Raw genomic sequence first — 24,609 nt, 5'->3', positions numbered from 1 at the left:
TGTTTTAATTCCATTTCCAACAGTAGTAGGAGTCTTGAGCAGAATGGGAGATTCATATGCACAGGTGGAGAGGGGGAACAGGTGCAGAGCAGAGGTCTTGTAGGAGAACCTACATATCTCTATCTTGGTAGCCGGTGTCGTTCTCACTTTGGAATTTGAAACTGTGACATCAGCCCTACAGCTAATTTTCCAGAGCTAAAGTAAGCAATAGCCATTGTGGTGGCTGGTAGTTAGGCATGAAGATATGGACTAGTGAGTACATCTTTTCAGATTTTGCTTAGAGTAGAAGACCTGGATGTGCTGACCTTGCCTACCACCCTCAGGAGTGAGGCAGAGGTGAGGAAGGAGGTTTTTCTGTCAGCCATATTGGGAGCATGACCCCTTAGTACTTGGGTGAGAGTATAGTGCCTGGGTAAGGAAATGGATAGAGATGGATTAATCATGTGAGTGATGGAGACTGACAAACCTGGATTTAACACTGAGCAGGGTTACAGAAGTGCTGATAACCTGGGTCAGGGGTAGGCAACCTTGGCTCTTTTATGACTCATGGACTTCAACTCCCAGAATTCCTGAGCCAGCCATGCTCAGGAAACCATGCTGGCTCAGGAATTCTGGGAGTTGAAGTCCACAAGTCACAAAAGAGCCAAGGTTGCCTACCCCTGACCTGGGTGAATAGCCTCATTACTTCCTGTTGTGTGTGTGTGTGTGTGTGTGTCCAATGATTCCCTTTCGCTTGAAGGTGGGAGTGAATGAGGGAAGGGGGAGATGGTAATGGGGGAGAGGGCAGCTAAGGTCACTGTCAGAGTGATGGGCATGGAGGCATGCCGGCAGACAGGGGGAGGTCTGCTTCCAGAGAAGGCAGCTTTGGTGTTTAAGACCAATTTAATAGGACTTATTAAAATTACTATTAGAAGGGAGCTTACCTTTCTATTCTTATTTCTTTCTACTTTTAAAAGCCCAGTTTTGGGGCCTGACAAATTACAAGCTAGCCCAGAGGAGTGACATACCATACTTTCCAGCGTATAAGATGACTTTTGCAAGCGTTAAAATTGGCACCGAAGTCAAGGGTCGTCTTATACACCGAGTTGTCTTTACGCCAGAAATAACGGTAGTTTCCAGTGTATAAGATGACTTTCTAGGCATGCAACTTGGCGCCGAAATCAGGGGTCGTCTTATACGCTGGGTCGCCTTATACACCGGAATATACGGTAGTTTCTCTTCTCCAAGAGCTGGTACTTCTGCCCTACTTTGGGATCAGAATGCAAAAACAATAGCAATGGGATGACGAGAAAGGCATTTATGGCTCATTAATCTTTTAATTAAGAAACTTGTTTCTTGCTCTACTTATCTTCTGGTTCAATAAAATAATTATTGGGGAATAGCGCAATAGACTCTTTTTCTGCATTACAAAAATTAAAGATAAGTGGTAAAGAATAGAACATTTGAGTAACTTTATATAAGCTGTTCTTTTAGGGGGGGGGATAAAACAATTTGTCAAACAGAAACTCTGAGCTTCCGCATTTTGACCGCCTTTACTAATTAAGAACATTCTAGCCAACTTTCTTGTCAAGTGCTTTAAAACAAAGGGTGCAGTCATAATTATCTTTAAAATTCACTTCTATAAAGAGAATCCACTTATTGGGTATAAACTGCATTCATTTTCACTTCAACAGCAAAGAGCACCTTTCAGTTCTAATATGTTCAGAAAGGGAGCGAAACCGAACTTAGCATGAATCAAGCAGCAGCACGTTTTAGAACACGATGGCACATTTTTATATACAACTGAGTAAAGAAAGAAAGTTGAAAACTAATACATACGTTTACCATAATCAACAGTAAGACAGACAAAAAAATTAGGAGAGTTAAAAGCTTGCTATGGAACCTGATTTCTAATCATTTGTGTCTATTTCTTCTGATGCTTATATTAACGTTCTTTCTCTGTAAAGAGAAAATAAATTTCAAATTACTCTTATACCCTCAGATGCTAGTCTGACACGAAATCTGACTTTAGATTTTTATCTATAGGTAGTCCTCTATCTATAACCATTTATTCAGCGAGGGTTCAAAATTATGTTGGCACTGAAGGAAAAAGACCTAACCTCCCTCATAACACAGAGAGAGTGCTCAATGAATGGCAGATACCTGCCTAAGAACCTGGTGACTTAAACTGTGGCTGCCTCAGAAATGACAGTCACTTCCGGGATTGCATGACATACAGTTCAGGATGGTTTGCTCTCCTTCCCTAACCCGAGCTCTGGAGATCTTCGAAAGGTAAGTATACAATGGGTGATGCAGGATGAGGAGAAGGGTGGGAAGCCGGCCTAAGGGAGGGTGACCCTGTGTGGGGGCGATGGGGGTGGGAAGATAGGTGAGAGAGGCCATTGAAATATCTCTGCAGCTGGTCACAAAGGCAATACACGGGGATGGCCATAACTTCAGAATAGGGTTGCAAATAGCTTTGTGTGTGTGTGTGTGTGTGTGTGTGTGTGTGTGTGTGTGTGTGTGTGATAATTTTGAATGATTGAAGATGGGCTCAATTTTTGGATCTGAAGTGGGTGTAAGTGTTTGATCTACTACTGGTGCATTTTTGTTGTTAACAGCTATCAGCACATTTTTAAAGGAGCAATGACTTCCTCTGACTTCATACATTGGCCATGGGACAGAAACTAAGGCGGTAGCAACAGGATGGTGCCTTGTGACTGCACTCTATTTCTCCCTCCTCCCCGGCTCTTGAAATGATCTGGTTGGTTTGGGGTGTGACTTGATCAGCCTTGCCCACCAGGGAAAAAAACCCAACAAGTTACACTTGGAAGTAATGTTTAAAAAGCCTACTGCTTGCATCACAAAGGCCAGCATCGGTGTGATCTGCCTCAAAACGTTTACATGAGCAAGTTACATTGTTAGGAAAAATCTCACAAAGCACGTTTTTAAGATGGACGACTGGATGTGCATTTTAATTCAGTCTAAAAAGAAAATAATGTATTCGTTCAGATATATCACTTCATCCTTGTAGCTTCAAATCCCATCAGGCTCATCCCTGGATGACTAGAGCATTGTTAAAGGAGCAAAAGAAAATTTCATATGCAAAAAAATTGTTATATAATGTCTGATAGAAATTGATCTGTACTTAAATAGCTCAGCAAAGAACCTGGTCTCTTAAAATTTGGTAGGGTTCTCTCCCCCCCCCAAGTAAACTGATTAACAAGTATGATTCATTATATTTAGCACACTTTCTGCAATGAGACATGTGCGAACATGTTTGTTTAGCAGTAACAATAGTCAGGCAGCAGAATCATTTAGTCTATATGTTAAAACAGAAACTGGACAACCATCTGTCAGGAAGGCTTCAATTTGGATTCTGTCCTGAGTAAGGAATTAGATTGAAAGCCCTAGAGAGGGCCCCTTCTGACTCCATAAGTCTATGCTCCAGGTTTCATTGGTCAAAATCAGAGTTCTCCTTTTTAAAAAGATTATTAGATGGCTGTAAAATGACAACTTAATAACAATTGCATGATATTTCAGGTAATTCTATTTCTACATCTGTTGATTATTTTTAAAAAGAAAAAAATGCCTCCTCTTTATCTTCTCCAAACTTTCCCAATCTCATTCCCACCTTCTTTCTCAACTCTTAGAGCCTTTGGTGAGGAGAAGTGAAGCCCTCTTTTGTTTCCATCAGTTTTATCATCCTTGCCATCTTTATTTTTCATTTTTGTTTTCTTTCTTCCTTCCTTCCTTCCTTCCTTCCTTCCTTCCTTCCTTCCTTCCTTCCTTCCTTCCTTCCTTCCTTCCTTCCTTCCTTCCTTCTTTCCTTCCTTCCTTTTTCCTTCTTTCCTTTTTATTTTGACATTTTATTTGTAAACTGCTCAGAGTTTACCTGGGCAGCATATACATTCAATAAATTATTATTATGGTTGGTCACACTATCAGCCAGATGTTTAATCTGGATTTGGCATTTTTATCTATCTATTGAGTCCTTCCTAAGGATTTATTATTATTATTATGAATGGGTAATCCCATTCACAGTCCAAAACTGGTGGAAACTTAACAGAAAGTTAAAGTTTTTAATTGCTGTTCAAGATTTTTTGTTATTGAACCCAATGGGCTTATAACCACTGGGATGATCATAGTTAGTTTATGTCAGAATTGTTCAGTTTCTATTTTCAAATCTTGATAGTGATCTTCTCTAATTCTTTATCTTCTACTCTACTGTCTCCTGGTATTGACACACCACTTTCTTCTTTTTAATCATAGTTAAATCTGGTGGTTATAAGCCAAGATCATATTTAGAAATCCTACAATGTTTTCACTTTCTTATTTTTAACTACTTTTCCAACTATGTTCCCACCAATATTTCATTACTGGCACATGATAATTTTTAACAGATGCCCTAATGAATCATTTTGACAACTATGTTATGTCATGGTTTATAATCAGCTTGTGTGATCTTCTTGCATGAGTTGATTATATGATTTACTGTTTCTTCTGCTTCTTTGCACAACCTGAATCTTTTGATTATTTTTTTCCCAATTCTGGCCCTGACTGCATTAGTTTGAATAGCTTATTCTTGCTCTCAAGACTGTATATTTTTAGATTGGTTATCCATGTGTGCATAGCTAGTGCTTTAATGTGAAGGAAAAATAGACCCTCAAGTATGAACGCTAACAGTATGATAAGAAATATAGACAATCAAATCTTGTAGACAAGCCAAGTGAATTGTGACATGAACTGCTATCAGTGTGTTCCCCTTTCAAGTGAGATGTTGGCTGGTCATCAAAGATGACCGCCCTGGTATTCAGATATACATATTTGAGGAAAAATGCTTGACATGACTGCATCACCCTCTATCAGAAAGCAGGTATTTTTTGGAGATAAGAAGCACATAGAAACAGATGTGATGTGTGTCTAGAACTGCTTGTATATATAAATTTGGGAGGGGTGTGTGTATGAAAAATGATTTTGAAGGAATTTCAAAATAGCAGATTGTTATATTTCTCCCTGAAGGATATGGGTTTCATTTGGAAAGTCCTCCAACGAATTGGTAATGCCACAATTTGAGGCCAAATTGTTCTGTTGAGCAAAAGAACAATATACTTTATCTGTCAATTTTTCAAAAGTGAAATAATTTTGGACAAATATTTGTCAGAAAACTGGCCCTTCTTTTCTTATTCAGGTCCAAAGGTGCCAGTCTTGAATCCACTGTTTGCAGGCAAAGAGACCTTGGAAAAATTCAAGAAAAAAAACTCAAGCAGGCCCCAAGAGGTACGTCTGGGACTAATGACTTTTCATATCATCCGTCAATAGCTGAACTAAGAGAAAACCTGTGCTTATTACTATTATAGGCACAACAAAATATAATAATTTTAGAAGATGCCATAAATCGTGGAAGGGGAAATAAGACGTTAAATAAGAATGAGTTAGAATTCCAGTGAACCAAGAACACTTTATCCCTTTTATTGAATGTTTGCTCCCCTCATCCTCACCCTCCACCCCCATTATTCTGTTGCCCTAGCCCAGGGGTAGGCAACCTTGGCTCTTTTATGACTCGTGGACTTCAACTCTCAGAATTCCTGAGCCAGCATGGCTCAGCTTGGAAACCTCTCCCTTTCCCCTCAGTATGGCTGGCTAAGGAATTCTGGGAGTTGAAGTCCATGAGTCATAAAAGAGCCAAGGTTGCCTACCCCTGCCCTAGCCTTAAAGGGATAGAGCAAAGCAAGACTGGACTGAAGCTATATTTGGCAAAGTTGGAGCAGCCTTCCATTCAGACCAAACAAGAAATATATACAAACAATGAGTGAGAGCTATTCGGCTATTCTAAATTGAGGCCTGAATCAAAAATATTTTTTTCAAATGCCTTTGTGGTATTTTGAGTATCTGCATGGTTTACTTTGGAAATACTAAGAAAGAGAAATTTAACTAAATTTTGAGAATCTTCAAAAATGTAAAATTCTAGGAAGAACCAATCATCCTTTTGTCACCTGGACTCAGTTGAAATATTTTCAAAGCACCAGAATTTGTGTTCTCTTTTCCAAGAGGGTGAATAAGGTAATTATTTTTTTTCCTAAGTCTTCATATCTGTTCAACCATCTGAAAATCTTTTATCATCCAGCTTATTAGAACTGCACACTGGTAGTAATTGTGGTCTAGCAAACAAACAAACAACAACAACATACATCTAGTAAATTGAAAGAGGCAATTTAATCTATGAAGACTAAAGCTCTATTTAGTCAAAAATCTTAATTAAAGCATCCCAGGCAGATGCTGGTCATATTCACTATGCAATAATTACTGTATTTTATCTTCCATTACCTTTTTCACAAGTACAATTATCAATCCAGGAGTCCTCCTATTTATACCTGTGCCTTTGTTTCATAAATGAAGAAATTTCCACTTGCCTCGGTTAATTTAACCTATCAAGACAGTTTTGAATGGTATTTCCATATTTTAGAATATTAGCTATTCTTCCCAGCGTTGTGTTACCTGCAAATGAGAGAAACACCGCCTTCACCTTTTCATTAACTTCATTAACAAAAACAGAAAAGACTAGAAGATCCAGGACTGATCTTTGTGGTATCCTTTCTCAGATCTGATAATTAACATTGTCCAAATAAGATTTTAAACCCAGCTTTATGTCTCCACTTAATATCATGCCATCCTGCTTATACTCAACTAGTTTGCTGATCAGCATGTCATGGATACTTCGTTAAATGCTTTCCTGGAAGCATTATATATATTTGATCTTGAAAGCAATCCCACTCTCTACTCAGGAAGTGATCCAATGAAAGTATGAGTTACATTAGCCTTGCAACATTTGCATGTATGTAATCTATCCTGACATTTGGTCGATATTCTCTTCTTTCAAGATGCTTATAAATCAATGCTTATAAAAAAAAGGTTGATCCTACAAATCAAATAATATTGAAAACATTGATCGTTTTAGGTTTCAGTGTCGAACACAACTGCAGTTTATTATAGCTTCCATTTTTCCCCTTTTCTTTTTAAAAAAGGGGGAAGTGGACAGGATTTGTTCTCCACAAGGCATCCTGTCCTTCACCAAAGGAAGTAAAGGAATTCCCTAAGATAATATAGGAGGCGTCAGCAAGAACATCAGCTAATTTCTCACAACCACAAATACAATTCACCCGGCCCTGGAGATGTAAACTCATTCAGACAAGTCTGCATTCACTGCTTTGCCACTGAATTGGGTGGATTCAAATGAGTTCAGTGCTCAGCCCTGGTGATGACTTTCTGTATTTCTCCCTCATTTGAGAGCACCTACTGTATATACTCTTTTACGTGAGGAATCCCACCATGAGATATTGAGAAGTTGCAGGTGCATTCCCCCCCCCCCAAGGCAAATCTGTTTCAGTTTCCAGATGGCTTTATAAAATCCCCTGACTTATGCAGAATGTGAGGCACTGGTTGTATTTCACAGGATGATGGATGATGTTCTGCTAAGGCTGCTGTTTGGACATAGTAGGACAGTTAAATCTTGGAAATGAAGTATTATTTGGGAGAAAAAGTCCTTGACAAAGTGCATAGGCAGTCTCTGAAAATAAATACTGTTTTAGATGAGAAAAGAGCTTATTTTCAGCACTGAGGAAGTTCTTGGTGTATTAAAAAAAAACCTAGCCCACTTTTGCTCAACCACCTAAACCCCAGATTTATAGTGCCTCACGACTAGTGTCCGGTCTTTTTAAATAGATTGAATTTCAGTTAAACAATTACCTTATTTATGCTACTAGCATAATAAATACTGCTTTGCTGTCCTTAGTCTTTCCCTTCCACAAACCTTATTGTCTGCTTCTTTCCATATTATATTATAGACTGTCTCCTCCTTCCTGTACAACTGAGTCCAAAATTTCTGTTGCTAAGTGAGGCATTTGTTAAGTACGTTTTGCCCCCTTTTTTACAAGCTTTCTTGCCAAACCTGTTAAGTGAATCCCTGCAGCTGTTAAATTAGTAACAAGGTTGTTAAGTGAATCTGGCTTCCCCATTGACTTTGCTTGTCAGGAGAGTTACAGAAAATGGTCACATGACCCCAGGACCCTGCAATGGTCATAAATATTAGCCAATTGCCAAGCATCTGAATTTCAGTCACGTGACCCTGGAGATGTTGTAATGTTGTAAATGCGAAAAACAATCATAGGTCATTATAACTTCCAATGACTAAATGAACTGATGTAAGTTGAAGACTAACCAATAGTTTCTGATCACACCACTCCCCACTCCTTCCCCCGAGGACCTCACCCAACCAATATTGTTTCCCATGTACTTCATAGCCACGCACTTAGCCTGCTTGCCAGCTAGACATGAGATCTCTGGAAACTGAGGTTTTCTGCTGAGAGAATCCTCCGAAGCTGAATGCCCAAGGCTAGCTTAAAAAAAAGGGCTGTGTAGCAAACATAGTTTTGTCATGGATGGAAAGCAATAGTCCCGAAGATATCCCTGCTGTGATACTTGCTGCCTTGCTCCACCTACCGTATTTTTCCAAAAATCTTCTATCTCATTTGTACCATGCAAAGCTCCGTAGTTCTTGTGCTCGGCCCTGTCTTCCCACCTGATCCTCCAGCGGGCCTGCTGCCTGCCGACCCCACCCGCAATGGAACCTCCCCCTCCCCCCACACCTCGGCCTCCACCTGCAAAATAAGACTTCCCTGAATATAAGCCCTAATGGATCTTTTGGACCAAAAATAAATATAAGATTTGGGCTTATTTTCAGGAAAACATGATAATGGTAGCTCTGGCCTTTTCTTCATTGGCAACAAATGCTTTAGGAGTACAAAAATATTTGAATGAGGCAATACCATTTTTTTTGCTTTATGGTTCTCCCTTCTCTATTTTATTTATTCATTTCTTTATTTCTCACATTTCTGAACCCCCATTTCTCTCAAAGAGAGAGGGAGGCTTATACAGATGAACTATAGATTTATATTTTTTCTTATTGTCACATGACTGAATATGGCATTCTGGATCTTAAGCTGCTGGAGAGTCCTTGGCCTGTGTGAAACAATTAGTGATTTTCAAAGGATATTAACCGGATTCTTCAATGAGACCTTCATTATGTTATAGTATAATTCCTCCCCCACCCCACCCCGGCACTCTCCACATTATATTCATATACACTCCATACAGATAGTCCTTGACTTACAACAGTTCATTTAGTGACCATTCAAAGTTAAAAAGGCACTGAAAAAAAGTCATTTATGACCGTTTTTTCACACTTATGACCATTGCAGCAATCCCCTGGTCACATGATCAAAATTTAGATGCTTGGCAACTGACTCATATTTATGACGGTTGCAGTGTCCTGGGATCAAGTGATCACTTTTTGCAATCTTCTGGCAAGCAGGATCAATGGGGAAGCCAGATTCTCTTAACGACCATGTTACTAACTTAGCAGCTGCAGTGATTCACTTAACATATTTGGCAAGAAAGGTCGCAAAAATGGGTCAAAACTCACTTAACAATTGTCTTGCTTAGCAACAGAAATTTTGAGCTCAGTTGTGGTCGTAAGTCGAGGACTACATATAATCTGCAGTTAATCAAAGAGTGTATAGGAATGTGAATAGGAATATGAGAACCATTGTGCCCATAATTAAAATATGACCAGAAGCCTTTGCTATAATCCAGATGTTCAAGTGGACAGGGTTTTTTTTTTTAAGTGAGAAGGTGACAAATCAATAGAACAACACCTGAAGAGGACTCAATTACTTTTATTATCTTTATCAAATAATAAAGCATATATAACTGCTTTCTGCCCTGTATCACAAGTTACAAATGCTGATAAGGTTGATTTCTTTTCTGGTGAAAGAACAGAAACAGCTTCATTGTCCTCTTTTGCTCCTGAGCCTATTCAACAAGGCGCCATAGCTCAAACTCTTCTTGATTTATGCCTTTGATTTCACTTAGTATAGTGAATGTTTCAGTATAATGCATGATTATTTCTGATTGATTGGATGGGGGCAACAGTATTTTAGTATATAAACATCCTGGCTTGTGTAGAATAGCATGAGTATGTTTGAGCTCTGATTGCTCTTATGGGATATCCGCCATAATATATCAAATGCGGTATGGCTGTAACTAAGATGGTTATTTCAGTTTATTCTTTATCTTATGCAAACGCCTCAACTGACCAAAGCTATAATAGGCATGGAAAAAAATATTCATGAGCCTACTTGCTGACTTGCAGTATGGAGTGTAAGAGGAGTAAATGATAAAGAGCATGAATTAATAAAGTTAACTAAAATAGATCATTCGTGTGCTTGTAAAATTAAGAGAAAGGTGAAGGATGCATTAGATCTGAACAGGTTTGCCTGATTTTGTGGAGTGCAGCTGAGGGAGGTGTGCAAGAAAATGAAGGCGTAGATTTAACCATGAATGAAAGGCTGAAATGTCTATCAGAAAACATGAATTAAATCTCATGTAGGCCATTCTAAGCTTGTAAGAATTCCAGAAAGGTAACAGTTGTGGTTACGGATAAGGTTCCACGATAAAGTAGACATCTCTGAAGGAGCAGGCATGGCTTTGTGGCAGAGATTGATGACCCAGATTGCCCACCTGCACTCTGGACGCTTGCTCCTCAAGAGCAGACTACAGAAATAAGAAGAGATGGAATCAAGAATGAATGGATACTGAGAGAATATGAATAGAATACAAGAGTGAGTAAGCAGTATGAAAAAAAAGTGTATTGAAATGGCTTGGTCATACAAACACAATGAACGTTGTTGAACAATTTTATGAAAGAAGAATTAACGGAAGGGGAAGCATGGAGTTGATGAGTTCCTGAAAAAGAGAAGTTTGGCATTGAAAGTACAAAAGGCTGTATGGATGGTTTGCAAAGATGGAAAGATATGGAGAGGTATAATGAATACTGCTACAAACTACATTTAATTAGAGCTCACTTCTTTTTATCTCCTGCCTTTAATTTCTTCTGCTTATTACTCCCTGTTCTTTGCACATTAAGTAGAATTGCTTGTCCTGAAAGTGCATAGCTTACGAGTACGGATGGGTGTTGGACCTCACTTAGAATAAAGCAGAAGGCAATTGTTGTGTTTTCACAGTTAAAATTTAGATGTTTGTGTTGAAACAGGTGTCCTACTTTCTTAACTGTAATATTTTGTGTTTTATCGTCCAAACTTTCTCTCATCGAGTAATCTTGGGTAATGTTCCATTGTTCCTTTCAAGTTGGGCTACGCTCTTTACTCCACTTGCCCTGAGATGGAAGAAAATGAAGTTTTCATTACTGTTTGTCTGACACAAAATAGATAATTCCGGGTGGTTTTCTCAATATATGTATTATCTATATATTTACCTTTTGCATGTATGTTTTACTATTAGTCTTAATTTAGGAGAGGAGGCAATGGAAGTTTCTCTCCTTTAGAACCTAAAAATGCAAGTATTTTTAAAATATTTACTGATATACTTGAAGCTATTATCTGAAGCTTAGGATTGTTCCCCTTTATCAAATGACACATTTGCAATGAAATATTGGCACCATTTTGGCAAATACATTTTTCCACAGCCAAGAAGGACTAGGAGTCTTATAGCACTATCCCATGCATGTCTACACCAATATTTGTGCCTATAAGAACAACTATCTTTTGTAAAATACTTATTGCATTGCAATAACTTGCAAAACCTGTATTGCAAAATGGGACATATTCAGAAGCAGCATCTAGTTCAGGGGTGTCAAACTGGCAGCCCATGGGCCGGATGCATCACACATGGGCCAAGCCCACCCCGGCTCCGCAAAGACAAAAAACACTGTGTTTACTTCACAATACATCATGTGACGCAATTGAGTTTGACACCCGTAATCTAGTTTAAAAGCAACAAATTTAGTATTGAAGAGAAATTTGAACGGAATTTTATACTTCACAGGGTGATTTTTTGTTCAGGGAGCACTGGGTAATGTTTCTCTCTTTCTTGATTAAATTTAGGGCTTCCCTTTCTTTATATTTTGACTAACAAATATTGTGTAAAGGAAATATTTGGAGTGCTATCATTTCTCATCTTGATTTGTATATTTAGTGGTGTTGTATGGGACTTTTTTTTTTTACCTTAAAGGATATAATGAGATGGATCTGAATCACAGATTGTTTTATTTCCTTCTGGGCTCTAATATATATATTTTAAACAGAACTGATAAAATTTTTTAATTAAAACATTTGAACTAAGATCCTGATATACTGAGCAAATTGGGTTAAGCAGTATAGGCGATACATTTATTAGGTTGATAGCTCTTTGTATTAACTTATATATATTCACTATATTTTCTTTTACCAATTTTATCCCAAATAAGATCATGTATTTAATTTTTTTTAATTGATATGGTTGTAAGACTAATCAATTAATAAACTGTATTATACTATACTATACCAGGGTGTCAAACTCAATTTCACTGAGGGCCACATCAGCATTGCGGTTGCCCTCGGGGGGATGGATGGGTGTGGCTAGAGTGGGTGCAGCCTACTGGGTGGGTGTGGATGGAGTGGGTGTGGCCTACTGGGTGGGCATGGCCAGTTCTACATCATTCACATCAAGGGTACCTGTGGGGATCTGGGCAGGAGTGGGACAGATCTGAGGGTCTCTGGCAGAAGGGGGTGGGACCAGGGCAAGTGCCAAGGCATGGTCCACCGGGGCAAGTGCCAAGGTGGCCACTACAAAATAGTACATTGGCTCCCGGCTGCCCTGGGCCAGGGCCAAGGCAGCGGGGGCCGTTCCCTCACTGTTTCCAGGATGGCTTCTTGGGCCACATAAAACCACTTCGCGGGCTGCATCAGGCCCCCGGGCCTTGTGTTTGACATGTCTGTACTGTACTGTACTATACTATACTATACTATACCATACCATACCACACCACACCACACCACACCACAACACAACATAACATCATAACATAACATAACATAACACACCTTACTGCTGTCACTTAACATATTTCATCAGATATAAATTTTATTTCTTTTTCTTGTTTACTAAAGAGTTTTTAATCTTTTCTTTGTCTTCACTATAGCAGTTTTTAAAAATGTAATAGCTGAAATGTGTATATTTTTTTAAATAATAACATAATTGTGTTACTATGGTACACAACCTAAGTTCTTTTGCCACAGTCATGTTCAGTATAGATCTTTGGAAATTTAATTAAATACAGTGATAAAAACAAGAAGAAAAGAATCATGTTACATATAAATAATTTTTAAAATAAAGTGCTTTTTTTTTTGCTTTTGTAAGTAATTCTGGAGCAATACACCATAGTGTTAAAGAAATTCAGGTATGCCATTAAACATAACAAAATAGGACATGGGTGGTACCCACCATGCTTGAATCTGAGACAATAATCCTGAACCCATTTGCCGCAGAAGAAAATTTTATCGAATTTAGCAAAAAAAAAAATTGCTGAAGAAATATTACAGGACTATATACTTCATAGTATTTGCTTCTAATGTTCCCTTTCAAAGTTACAAAATGGGGAAAGAGAATTAGTATGGCCTTCCTCATCTTGGTGCTTTTGAGAATTTAGGAATTATAATCCCAGCAGCCAAGTAGGAGTAGCGTACATCTAGATTCTCAATTAGTACTTCTAGTCTGTGCTGGTATATGTAGTGAAAATCCTAATTAATGGTTTATATAGAAACTACAGTCTGATGGCCTGCAGATGTGATGGGATCACTTCTACCTTTACAAGCTATGAGGTTAATGACCACCTGATCAGGAAAGGTTCATCTATGCTAATCTATTCTCTTCTTCACACTTTTCCTTCATGGAAGTTTCAATTCTAACATTTACCTGAAGACAAACACCTTTATTTTTTATGATCTTTAAATTAGGAGACAGACAACATTACTTAATGTTCCAAAGGTATTACAATGATGGCTGTAGCAAAGCGCTCCCACAGCCCATAACCAAAATATGTCATTTCTCATCACAAAATATAGCAATGGTGCTTGGACAGTTACAAAAGTGTTCTTAATGTGAATTAATGAAGAATAAGTCTAGCAAATCTTTCTGGCAGGATGGCTATATATTACCTCTAGCAAATGGGTGGCAGTAGATTTCTCATTACCAGTTGCTAGGAAACCATGGTGAGATTGTGCTCATATCTCACTTATGGGTTTTCTACAGATATCTTGTTGACTCGTGTGGAAAGCATGACTCTGGAATCAACAGGGCTTTGACAGTACATCAGTATTTTTGACACTAAAAATGCTGTGAAATATAATCATTAGGAAGATATAGTTGCATGTAAATGTTTAAACATTCCATGGTCAAACTGTACATCTCAACGAATATTTAAGTGAATAGAGAAGTTACCAGTACAAAATTAAACGCAACATCTTTCTGCAAATATAAACACATGCTTACTATTTATGTGCAGCCATTTACAGAATTAGAATAAGGAAAGAGTGAGTATGATGGGTTTGGCTGGTCTTTGAATTGCTTCATGACTTCTTTTTTCGTAACGTGAAAGGAAAGGTCCTAAAAGTTGACTGGCTTATTAGGTTTGTTCAAAAACACAGTTCTACAGATGACCAATCAGTTCTACAGATGTTTGTTAGCACCTAACCTGTCTGGCTATGATTGCTGCATATTTCAACAAATATGGGTTCCTGTTAAATATATAAAAATGAAGATAATTCATTCCTGCAAAAGAAATCTCTAAACACTTTCAGTTAGCAATTTTAACAGTGACAAACCCAAGAAATCTGTGCTAGAAAAGCCCCAAACTGGTCAAATCTGTAAAACAACTTCACTGTAACTGACCTCTTGAAAAATTCACAGGTCCATCAAACAATGTTGCTTATACAGCAGTGATCCATGTGGAAGAGATGACAGGTTAAATCTTTTTCTCTAACCTCATCATCTAAAACCTGCAGAAGAAAACTTCAATAAGCCTGAATCCATATTTTGGATTCATTGTTTTTATCCTGAAACCATAAATGACTGCACATAAACAGTAAGCATGCAGTCATATGTTCATAAAGCTGTTTATTTTAACTTTTTACCAGTAGAGGTTGAATCAAAGCATGTTCATCTAGAGCAGGAGTAGGCAACCTTGGCTCTTTTATGACTCGTGGACTTCAACTCCCAGAATTCCTGAGCCAGCATGGCTGGCTCAGGAATTCTAGGAGTTGAAGTCCACGAGTCATAAAAGAGCCAAAGTTGCCTATCCCTTGATCTAGAGCTTCATTTAAATCAGTGTTTCCCAACCTTGATCACTTGAAGATGTTTGACTTTCAACTCCCAGAATTCCCCAGACAGTCAGAGTTGAACTCCAAACATCTTCAGTTGTTCAGAAATATTGATTTAAATGCATAATTTAACCAGATGTACCTAAACTTTTGCATGCAATTGAAGGAAAGACCTATTTTGGGAGGATCATGATGATATTTATAAATTAACAGATATGGGCTAGAAGGAAATAAGTAGTTCTGAATGGATATATTCATTTATAGTAAAGTGGGAAAGAAATAGAATAACATAGAATAAAGAAGAATAAAATAGAATAATAATAATAATAATAATGAAAAATCACTAAAAGCAAAAATCATGTGTCTGTATAATTTCTGGAAGAAAGCAGTGTTAGCCAAAAGCTGTATTAACAGTACGTGAATGACCTAATGCATATTTAGAAACATTGTTTAAAAGTAAAAACTGCATTCATTGTATTCCCATGAGAAATGGACCTAACGTGTGAGAAACTATCTGAATGTTACACAAAGTAGATTCCATATACAATGTAAGATTCCATCTATGCTTCCTTTGTTCCTGAGAAAAAGAAACCTATAAAGCTTTAGTTTAGACCCTCCCCCTTGTTCAGAAATTTGCTGATTGTAAATCACTTCTGAACCTTTGCGCAAAAATAAAAACCTCTCTTTCACCCTTGGAATTTGTAAAAGTCCTTTATTTTTTTTAAGGCTTTTATTTTTCCACAAGAATATGTTTTGTATTAAAAAGCTTGAACGTCAATAAAATAAAATATAGCAGCAAGTAAATAGTCTATTATTTGTCTCTCTTTGAGAATTTCCTACTATCAGCTTCTTCTGCAGTTACCATATTTGGCATGCATGTTTGCCTGTGATAATGACCTGCTGGAACCCCATCAGGGGTAAATGTTACTGACGGAAGCTTTAGGGACTACACATTTGGCAGGGAGAATTAAGTGTTTCTTTCTCTGCTGAACTGTGTGTAACACAAACGGCTTCATTATAAGAACCTTGGCAATTGAATAGAGATTGCAGTAAGATCCTGAGATATGGCAGAAGCAAAGCATATAATTTCCCCTGAACATACAATGAACATGTGGTCAAAGGTAATTATGAAAGGAAAGAGTGGAAGGAAATGCTTTTGAATGCCAGATTGAACTGCAGCAAAGCTAGGCAACCATACCTAGGGTTCCAAAAATTGCCAGAAACACTAGATGGCAGCAAAGAGACAAGGAGAAGGAAATATTTTGAGGGATATTAAAAAGGCAGAATATTATATTTCCCAAAGGAATAATGGGAGAAAATCTTAAAAGGCAGAAACTTCTCCCTCTCCCCCAAGCAGACACTTAGCAGGCCAGCTCTGTAGAAATGCAGATTTGATAATCCTATTCAGAAAAACTGGGCCACCTATTCATAAGCAAAATACTTTCAGCCATAGCCCCAGAAAAGGTTTGAGCTGATGGGATTAGAAAAACAAAGTATCCAAGGAACATGAATTTTGATTAGGGGTTCAGTGTGCCCTTTTGGTATTCTAATGGTGGTGGGTTAATCCTTCTGGTCAAAATTCATTGCACAGGAATGGGAAGAGCCTAAAATACAATGCCACAGGAACAGAAACAACTCCAAGTACAAAAGCCCAAAAAGGTTTAAAAACCCACCTCTCCCAGCTCCATTTTGTCAGCCACCTAAGAAACATGCTGCTGTCACTGAAGTTTCTGGCAACTAAATAAACTGGACCTTCTTTCCTAAGCAGTCTCCATTTTGTTTATTCCCAGCTTGGACTGGACCCTGAAGATTTTTTTTCCAACCCTATAGAAAGTGTTCTTGGATTTCCAAATATATTTCTTTCTCTTTATGAACTCTTTAAAAAAATTAACTTGATTAATTACAATTTAGAGTTTTCATCTTATTGTTGCCATTTGCACATATTGTTGCCAATTGTCATAAAGGAGGCTGCACTATAAATAGAGGCCCTTTATTTTTTCAGAAAATTGTAATACAAGGCTTCTGAGATTTTTAATCTCTGCTACCCTAGCTTCTCCTTACATCGCAAAAGCTGGCATGCAAAGTTAAGATTGCCCCCAAATTTTGATTCTCAACAATTATTTGCACATACACAGCAAACATTCAAGATGTACATTTTGTTTAAAACAGTCACTAAATAGTACTGAAAAATGTTATAGTCACTAAATACTTTTCCTTTTAGTTCTTTGACAATAGCAGAAACAGAAATACATAAGAGAGGGTTACTTTACAGTAATTCACAGCATATCCCACAAGAGGCTTAATTTTGCAGCCTACCTTCTGTCAAATATTCCTTGTCTTTCTATTCTGGAGGAGGAAAATGTTAAGGCAAGATAGAAAATTTCAGGTAAGGAAAGAAGAAAAGCAGAGATAGATGATTTGTACCTACAAAAATAGTATACTCTATGTAAGGGCTGATATTCTGAATCACAGGATGAAAGTAATCAACCAGATGGTCATTCCAAGGGTTAGGGTTAGACCTGGGCTATAGGTTTAGATTCAAAAGCCATATCTTTCTCCACATAGTGAATAAGTAACAAAATGTATATTTATCACAAAATTCCATCTCCTGAGGGCTCAGCAAAAAAGTCAACTACATTACAAGACTGAAGTTGCAACAAAATGTCTCCGGGTTAAAGTGTGGCAGACCATATAAACATGTTGTAATATTGGCACGTGAGGTTGAGTTTTGTCTCTTCTCATAAACAAATATACCATTTAACTTATGCTTCACTTTTAAGAAAAAGCAAATGTATCACTGTCGAGTTAAAATTTAACAGGGCTTCCATTGGTCAGATACAATTTATTACGAAGAACGATTTGGTCTATGACTATGAGTTGTGTATCCAAGATGTGTCACAAGAAAAGCATTGCCCCAGAACAGTTTTGCCTATATCAAACACCTTTTGAATGTTCTTTTTGGTCAAGAATATTTTACTGGAGCGGAATAAATTAAATCCCAGTGCTCCGTTTTTTTGTAAGATACAGCAGTTATCTGGATCTAATTAGAAAACTATACACATATCTAAGTATTTTTATGAAGTTGTATTTAATTGCTTAAATCCTGTAACATATCATTAAGGAAATTTGTTTCAACAGAGTTAAAATAGGATAATAACTTTTAAAATGGTATACAACAATGGAAAAAGAATAATGCATTTAACTCTTTACAATGAATACTTTCAGCTGAGATTACTTTTTTGATAATTAGTTCCATAGAAATTGATACAGCTTCAAAACAGTGAAGAAGAAATATGATTATCATTGTAATTTCTTGTGTTAGTTAAATCTAAATACCATCTGTGAATTCTTTGTCTGAGTGGCTATTCTTACATACAAATAACATCATCTAAGCATAAGACTAAGTCCAAGCGCTGTTTAAATAAGCCTGGGAGAATTTCAAGAGTTGCAAAAGTAGCACAGATTAAAAACAGGGAGAAAAATAATAAAGAGCAGACCCCACAAAACAGCTTCTTGAAACTTGAGGATGCCCTTAGATATCCATGTGCTCATAGACTCAAACCCAATGACTCTTTAAATTACAGTTATTCTCCTTCATTCTTTGTATCTTTCCTTGTCTATACAAGCGCTCATAGCCATGTAGACAGTCTTAAACATAGCCTCATGGGAAGCTTTGAGATATGAGACTAGGGCCTCCATTCATTTCCTGAAATTTACTTCCCAGCAGTCAGATGACCACAGGCAATGAAGTGAGATGCCTAAAAATGTAGCTCAGCCATATTAAGCCAGCCACTTCCCCAAGTCTGCATGATACCACAAGTGTCATCTCAGCTTCACTCTGTCACTCAATCTCTAGCTCAAGGGTCACCATACTTGGCAACTTTAAGACGTGTTGGCTTCAATTCCCAGAATTTGTTCTCCATGCTGGCTTGGGAATTCTGGGAGTTCAAGTCCACTAATCTTAAAGTTGCCAAGTTTAGAGACCTTTGTTCTAAGCCAGGAGTGTCAAACTGCCGGCCCACGGGCTGGATGCATCATGGCAAAACTGCGCCCATCCCATTGCCGGCAATGGAAAAAAAGTTGCGATACGTCGCGACACATCATGTGACATTGCGAGTTTGACACCCCTGCTCTAAACATATTACAAGGATAAGCCCTATGCTGAAAATCAAGACTACTATGCTGTTAATCATGAAAATATATAGGATTTCCCACCCTCCAATTCTCATGCATACTTTCAATACAGAAGGAAGCCTTGAAGTCAAGGACCTGTCTGGCGACAACTTGTATAGGTCACAAGTGCAGGTTTTTTTCTTTCTTTTTTCTTCTTCTAATTCTAGGGGTACAATGTGGAGATGCTGGGATCCTTTTCATTATTATCTATCAGCATTATCTCCATGCAAGGACAATTCCTTTGTCTCACCTTAATACTTCAGAGGATTGTTTAATCAAGAAAGGAATGTATATATTTTCTGGCCAAAACCAAACACACATGCACGTACACATACATCCCAAACCCCTTACTTGTTTATAGTTAAGACATTTATAAGCAATTCAAGTGGTACAAAGTGGTACGAGATGCTTGCTTTAGCTTGTTTATAGCGAGCTCCTGTAAAATTGCACACCGTAATGTACTTTGTTACAAATACATACACTTTTCTCCCACAGTGACAAGCCTATCTAAAGGAACTTCTCCTAAATAAAAAGCTTCTCCTTATGGAATTGAAGTCTTCATTTCAGTGAGTCATTTCCAACTGCAACTTCCTTCTAGTACTTTTTCATTCAAGGATGCTGTAGTGATCACTGAGGTTTTAAGCTCCTTATGCATTCTAACTTGAAGCTGATCCGTAATGGCCCTCAGGTTGGAGGAGATACCATCGGAAAAGTTGTAGAGGCTTCTAGTGCAGCTACTGATACAGTTCTACCTTCTCTTCCATGCAGTATTAGGCGCAAGCAACGTCGAAATTCTTCATTCTTCCAAGTATAGAGCAGTGGGTTGAAGGCAGAGAGAGAACAGAAAAGGAGCCAGCTGGATAACTGCAGCCCCCGGGGGGCAGGCTGAAAGAAAAAGCTCAGGAGGCTTACCCACACCAGTGGTTGGGTTGCCAGGAGGAATATCAGACAAAGGAGCAACACAGAGATGATGCTCAAATGGCGCTGGGCCCGACGGGGAGGTTGGCCAGTAGTATTGAGAAAGGGCAACTGTTGCAGCAGATGGAAGTCAAGGACACTGACCCGTTTGACACTGCTTTGAACCCGCTTCACAATCCTCATGTAGCAATGGAGCAGGAGAACTGTCTGGCTGAGAATCGCAAGGGCTATTCCTAAACTTGCATAGTTAGAGCTGTTGTTACTGGTGGCATTTTTAGACTCTTGCTGGATCGGTTGCCATGTTTCCAATCCTGGTGGAACCAAGGCAAGGAGAAGAGCAAATAGCCAGGTGAAACCTATCATCCAAGTAGTATGCTTCCTCTGATAAACAGTCTGGTATATGATGTGTGGTTTGGTGATGAGCACGTACCGGTTGAGGGCCACCAAGAGGTGGGAAAGTAATGAAACAAACAGCCCAAGAGCAACAAGACTCACCCGGAGTAAGCGGTAGCTTTCTGAATGAGCTGTAGGGGAATCAGAAGGTAGCAATCCCTGCGTTGCTTCTTGTGGCATCCAAAAACCACACACACTCAGGTCAGCAATACAACCATTCACAATGAAAGCATTGCTGATGATATGCAGCTTTCTGGAAGCGAAGACCATATAAATAACCATGAAGTTGGATAAAGTTCCAGAGATAGCCAACAATAGATAGAGTAGAGACAAAGGCAGCCTAGTTCCTAGGGAGTCTTCATGACAAAGGAACAGTTGTAGGGGTCTGGAGCTCCGGGAAGAGGAGAAGGAAGAAGTGTTGACCATCTTGTTGGAGAGAAGTTAAACTTTCTCGAACCTCCAAACAAACATATTCCCTGCTTGATTCTAGAGGTGATAATTCAGAAATCAAGACACGTCTACAAGACTATACACAACAGACAGCCAAAGATGGAAAAGTCGAAGGCATCCCAAAGAATTCAGATAACATCTAAGAGAAGCAGACAAACTGGATCCCAGAGAAATCTATAAAACTTCCCAAGCATTCCAGATTCGACTATAAGCAAGACTCAAAAAGGCATATAATAAAATAAAGCGAGGAAGATGCAGCGTTGTCTGAACTAGCAATGAGATCCAAAAATATGTAGTCTGCGTGAAGTGTAGCAGTTGCAAATAAGCAAAATAAAAAAATAAAAAATGAAAAGTAAATCCAGAGCAAAAAGTAATTCATCCATATAGATCCCTTTCTAGATGCCAGGACCTTCTAAGGTAGCAATAAGCATCCTAAGACTGGAAGACAAGGAACATTCCTCAAAAAAGGAAAAGAAATACCAGAAATCCTAAGAGGTCCAAGCAGTGCATCTGAAGATGTGGCACTCTCTCTTGAGCTTCTCAAAATGCTTGCTGTATCTATCAGCACCAGGAAGATGTAGTGCTTCTGCGTCTGATCTTTATGAATTATTCAGAGACTATAGGAGGGAGAAGGGGCGTGAAAAGAAAATCCAACTTGCTCTGAAAAGGCAGCTGTTGCAGAAATTGATCTTTCTCCCCCTACCCCTCCCTCCACCCTCTGTGGTTCCTGAGTCACCTTTTGCTTGAGATGGTACTTCTGTTCCCTGCTCTTCTGCCCTCCTCCTACCACTGATGTTCATCACAAACTGTTCAGAAACTCTTGCTTACACACATTCTTAACTCTAGGTTTGTTTGATGGTGAGAAAAGGTTCTATGCTTCTACCATTTTCAAAATATATGACCCATTTTTTTAGAGCATGTCTTAATTGCTATATTCAAACGCTCCTTTGATTACATGCTTCCTGCTCCTTGGCAACAAGGATTGTTATATTACCGAGCTGGCCTGCTAATATAATCCCCTCTATGTTAAGTAACGTTGTGGGTAATATACTATACAACTTTTCAAATGTAGATGTTTGAAATTTTGTGTATTAATTTGCAGAAAAACACGTGCCGCTTTGATCCCAGTTTTGAAACCTGTATGGAAATGAAACAAATTGAAACTACAAATACAGAAATGAGTAACTAAATTGGACCAATATATTCTTTCACTCACAGTTGACCTAACTTCCCTGAAGCCTGTTCCATCATTTTCAAGAAAATAAAAATCAAGGAAAGAAAGTAACTGTAGTGAAAACCTGGTTGACAGTAGTACTAGATAGGGGTGAAGGGTGTAACTCAGAGGTGGGGAACTATGGCCCCTTCATGACTTGTGGACTTCAGCTTCCAGAATTCCTGAGCCAGCCATGCTGGTTCAGGAATTCTGGGAGTTGAAGTCCACAAGTCATAAAAGGGCCATAGATCACCACTCCTGATCTAACTGGATATGAGAACTTCTAGATGAACTCAGGTTTTGGGGAACAGTTGGGACTACTACTGTTGTACTGCCATCCCTGCTGCATAGCATCTTTCCTGTTGGAACTGCTGGATTCCATTACTGAGTTGGTGGTGGACTGTATGAGGATAGTAGCTCCAGAAATTTTAATATGCCTCCAGGGCAGGGTTCTTCAAACTTGGCTCTTTTATGACTTGTGGACTTCAACTCCCAGAATTCCTCAGCCAGGCATGAGAGTTAAAGTCCACAAGTCATATAAGAGCCAAGTTTGAAGATCCCTGCTCCAGGGGATATTGAGTCCATAGCAGCTTAGGGCTCATGGCCACCCTGACAATCAGGCTTCTGTTCCAAATAATCAAAGGCTTGACATATACCAGAAGTTGCACTCTAATAATTAATCTACTTTTTTTTCACACAGCAGTTATGGTGCGATGTGTCATTGGAGAATATTAACAGCAGTCCATTCCTGTGGACAAAATTCTTCCAATTTGATGTCACCAACTCTCTAGAGAAGATAGGGCATGCTGGATTGGCCCATCCCAGACAATTTAAAGACCATTTTGGGTTCTAGACGGAGCTTAGGATTTTCCCTGAGAATCTGGTGAGCAATTTGGCACAGCCTTGGCTGTAGCCTGGAATAGGCATGGGATGGAGGCCTTGGACTACAGATGTTCCTTGTTTAATGACCACTCATCCAGTGATCATTCAAACTTATGATGGCATTGAATCAATGAAAATTATGACTGGTCCTTGTACTTAAAGCTGTTGCAACATCCCCACGGTCACGTTGATTGTGATTTGGGACTTTCCCTGCTGCTTTTCCACAAGTAAAGTCAATGAGGAAGTCAGCAGAATGTTGCAAGTCATACGAGATCCTTGCTTACCTACCTGCATAGGGCTCACTTAAAAATGGCAACCAGAGTTGCCAGAACTGCCATTGCTAAGCAGCATGGTCATGTGTTGTTGGTTTTTTTGACATAACCATATTGCTTAATGGCAGAGTTTCTGGTCACAGTTAGTGTTATTAAGCAAGGACCATCTGTACAATATTCCTATGTGGCCTTTTGTGTAAATGCAATTCTGGAACAGTATTCCCCTGGAGATATGCATAGTTCCCGTTTTACAAGGGTTCCACAAGTCATTGAAAAGTTGGTTTTGCTCCCAGACCTGGGGTTAGGTTGTTATTGAGTGCCTGATGTTTTTTTGTAATGTAATGAGTGGTTTTGTCCAGATATTACATGTCCTTTTCTCTTGTAATTGTTTTAATGATTTCCCCCCTTTGTAATTATGTAAAAACAGAGAAAGCTGATAGCAGAAAAAGACCTAGAAGTCTGTTGAGTATGCCCCTTTGAGTTTGTTTCTTGCTTTCTTTTTAATTGCATATTATATTTTTAATTATTATTTTAATATTTATTTATATTTAATTTTTAATTTTTGTCAGATGATCGACATGTGTTTATCCCAAGTATGTTTAAATTCAGTTATTGATGATTGATCCACCACCTTCACTGGAAGTTGGTCCCAGGTTTCTCCTACTCTTTCTGGGAATACTTTCTAACATTACTTTTGAACTTGCCTCTGGTTAGTTTGAGCTTATACACCATGTTCTTGATTTTTGCTTAATAGCATATTAGATAAACTGCCTAAAATCACTGCGAGTTAGACAGCTTTCTAAACTAAATAGTAAGTATGAAATAATGCCTGCCACTTTGAGTTCCTAAACAAAAGGTAGTATATAAATCTAACAAATTATTTCCCATTGTCACTATTACTGATCCCAGTACAGCACAGAAAAGAACTATTTTCTGTTTATCTAGGTCAGGGGTAGGCAACCCCGGCTCTTTTATGACTCATGGACTTCAATTCCCAGAATTCCCGAGTCAGCCATGCTGACTCGGGAATTCTGGGAGTTGAAGTCCATGAGTCATAAAAGAGCCGAGGTTGCCTACCCCTGATCTAGGTATTCAGTAACACAGACTGCAAATTATT

General features: G+C 38.5%; 2 protein-coding genes across 2 annotated transcripts in view; both read right to left on the bottom strand.

The window, feature by feature from the left end:
• Window positions 1-9,747: 9,747 nt before the first annotated feature.
• CDC14A (cell division cycle 14A) overlaps window positions 9,748-24,609 on the bottom strand; it is a 96,760-nt gene continuing 81,898 nt past the window's right edge. The window contains exon 15 of the mRNA XM_039348480.1: window positions 9,748-11,212. Within this exon, the coding sequence (XP_039204414.1) occupies window positions 11,143-11,212 (70 nt within the window). The 3' untranslated portion in view covers window positions 9,748-11,142. The remainder of the gene's footprint in view (window positions 11,213-24,609) is intronic.
• GPR88 (G protein-coupled receptor 88) lies at window positions 20,049-21,210 on the bottom strand. Its single transcript, XM_039348526.1, has one exon. It carries the CDS (start codon window positions 21,099-21,101, stop codon window positions 20,049-20,051), a length of 1,053 nt encoding a protein of 350 aa, XP_039204460.1. The 5' UTR covers window positions 21,102-21,210.

The sequence above is a fragment of the Crotalus tigris genome, unplaced genomic scaffold (genome assembly GCF_016545835.1).
Source record: "Crotalus tigris isolate CLP2741 ecotype Arizona unplaced genomic scaffold, ASM1654583v1 scf7180000018155.2402879, whole genome shotgun sequence".
Lineage (NCBI taxonomy): Eukaryota > Metazoa > Chordata > Lepidosauria > Squamata > Viperidae > Crotalus > Crotalus tigris.
The sequence above is the reverse complement of the archived record's forward strand: the minus strand, read 5'-3'. Positions and strand labels throughout refer to the sequence as shown.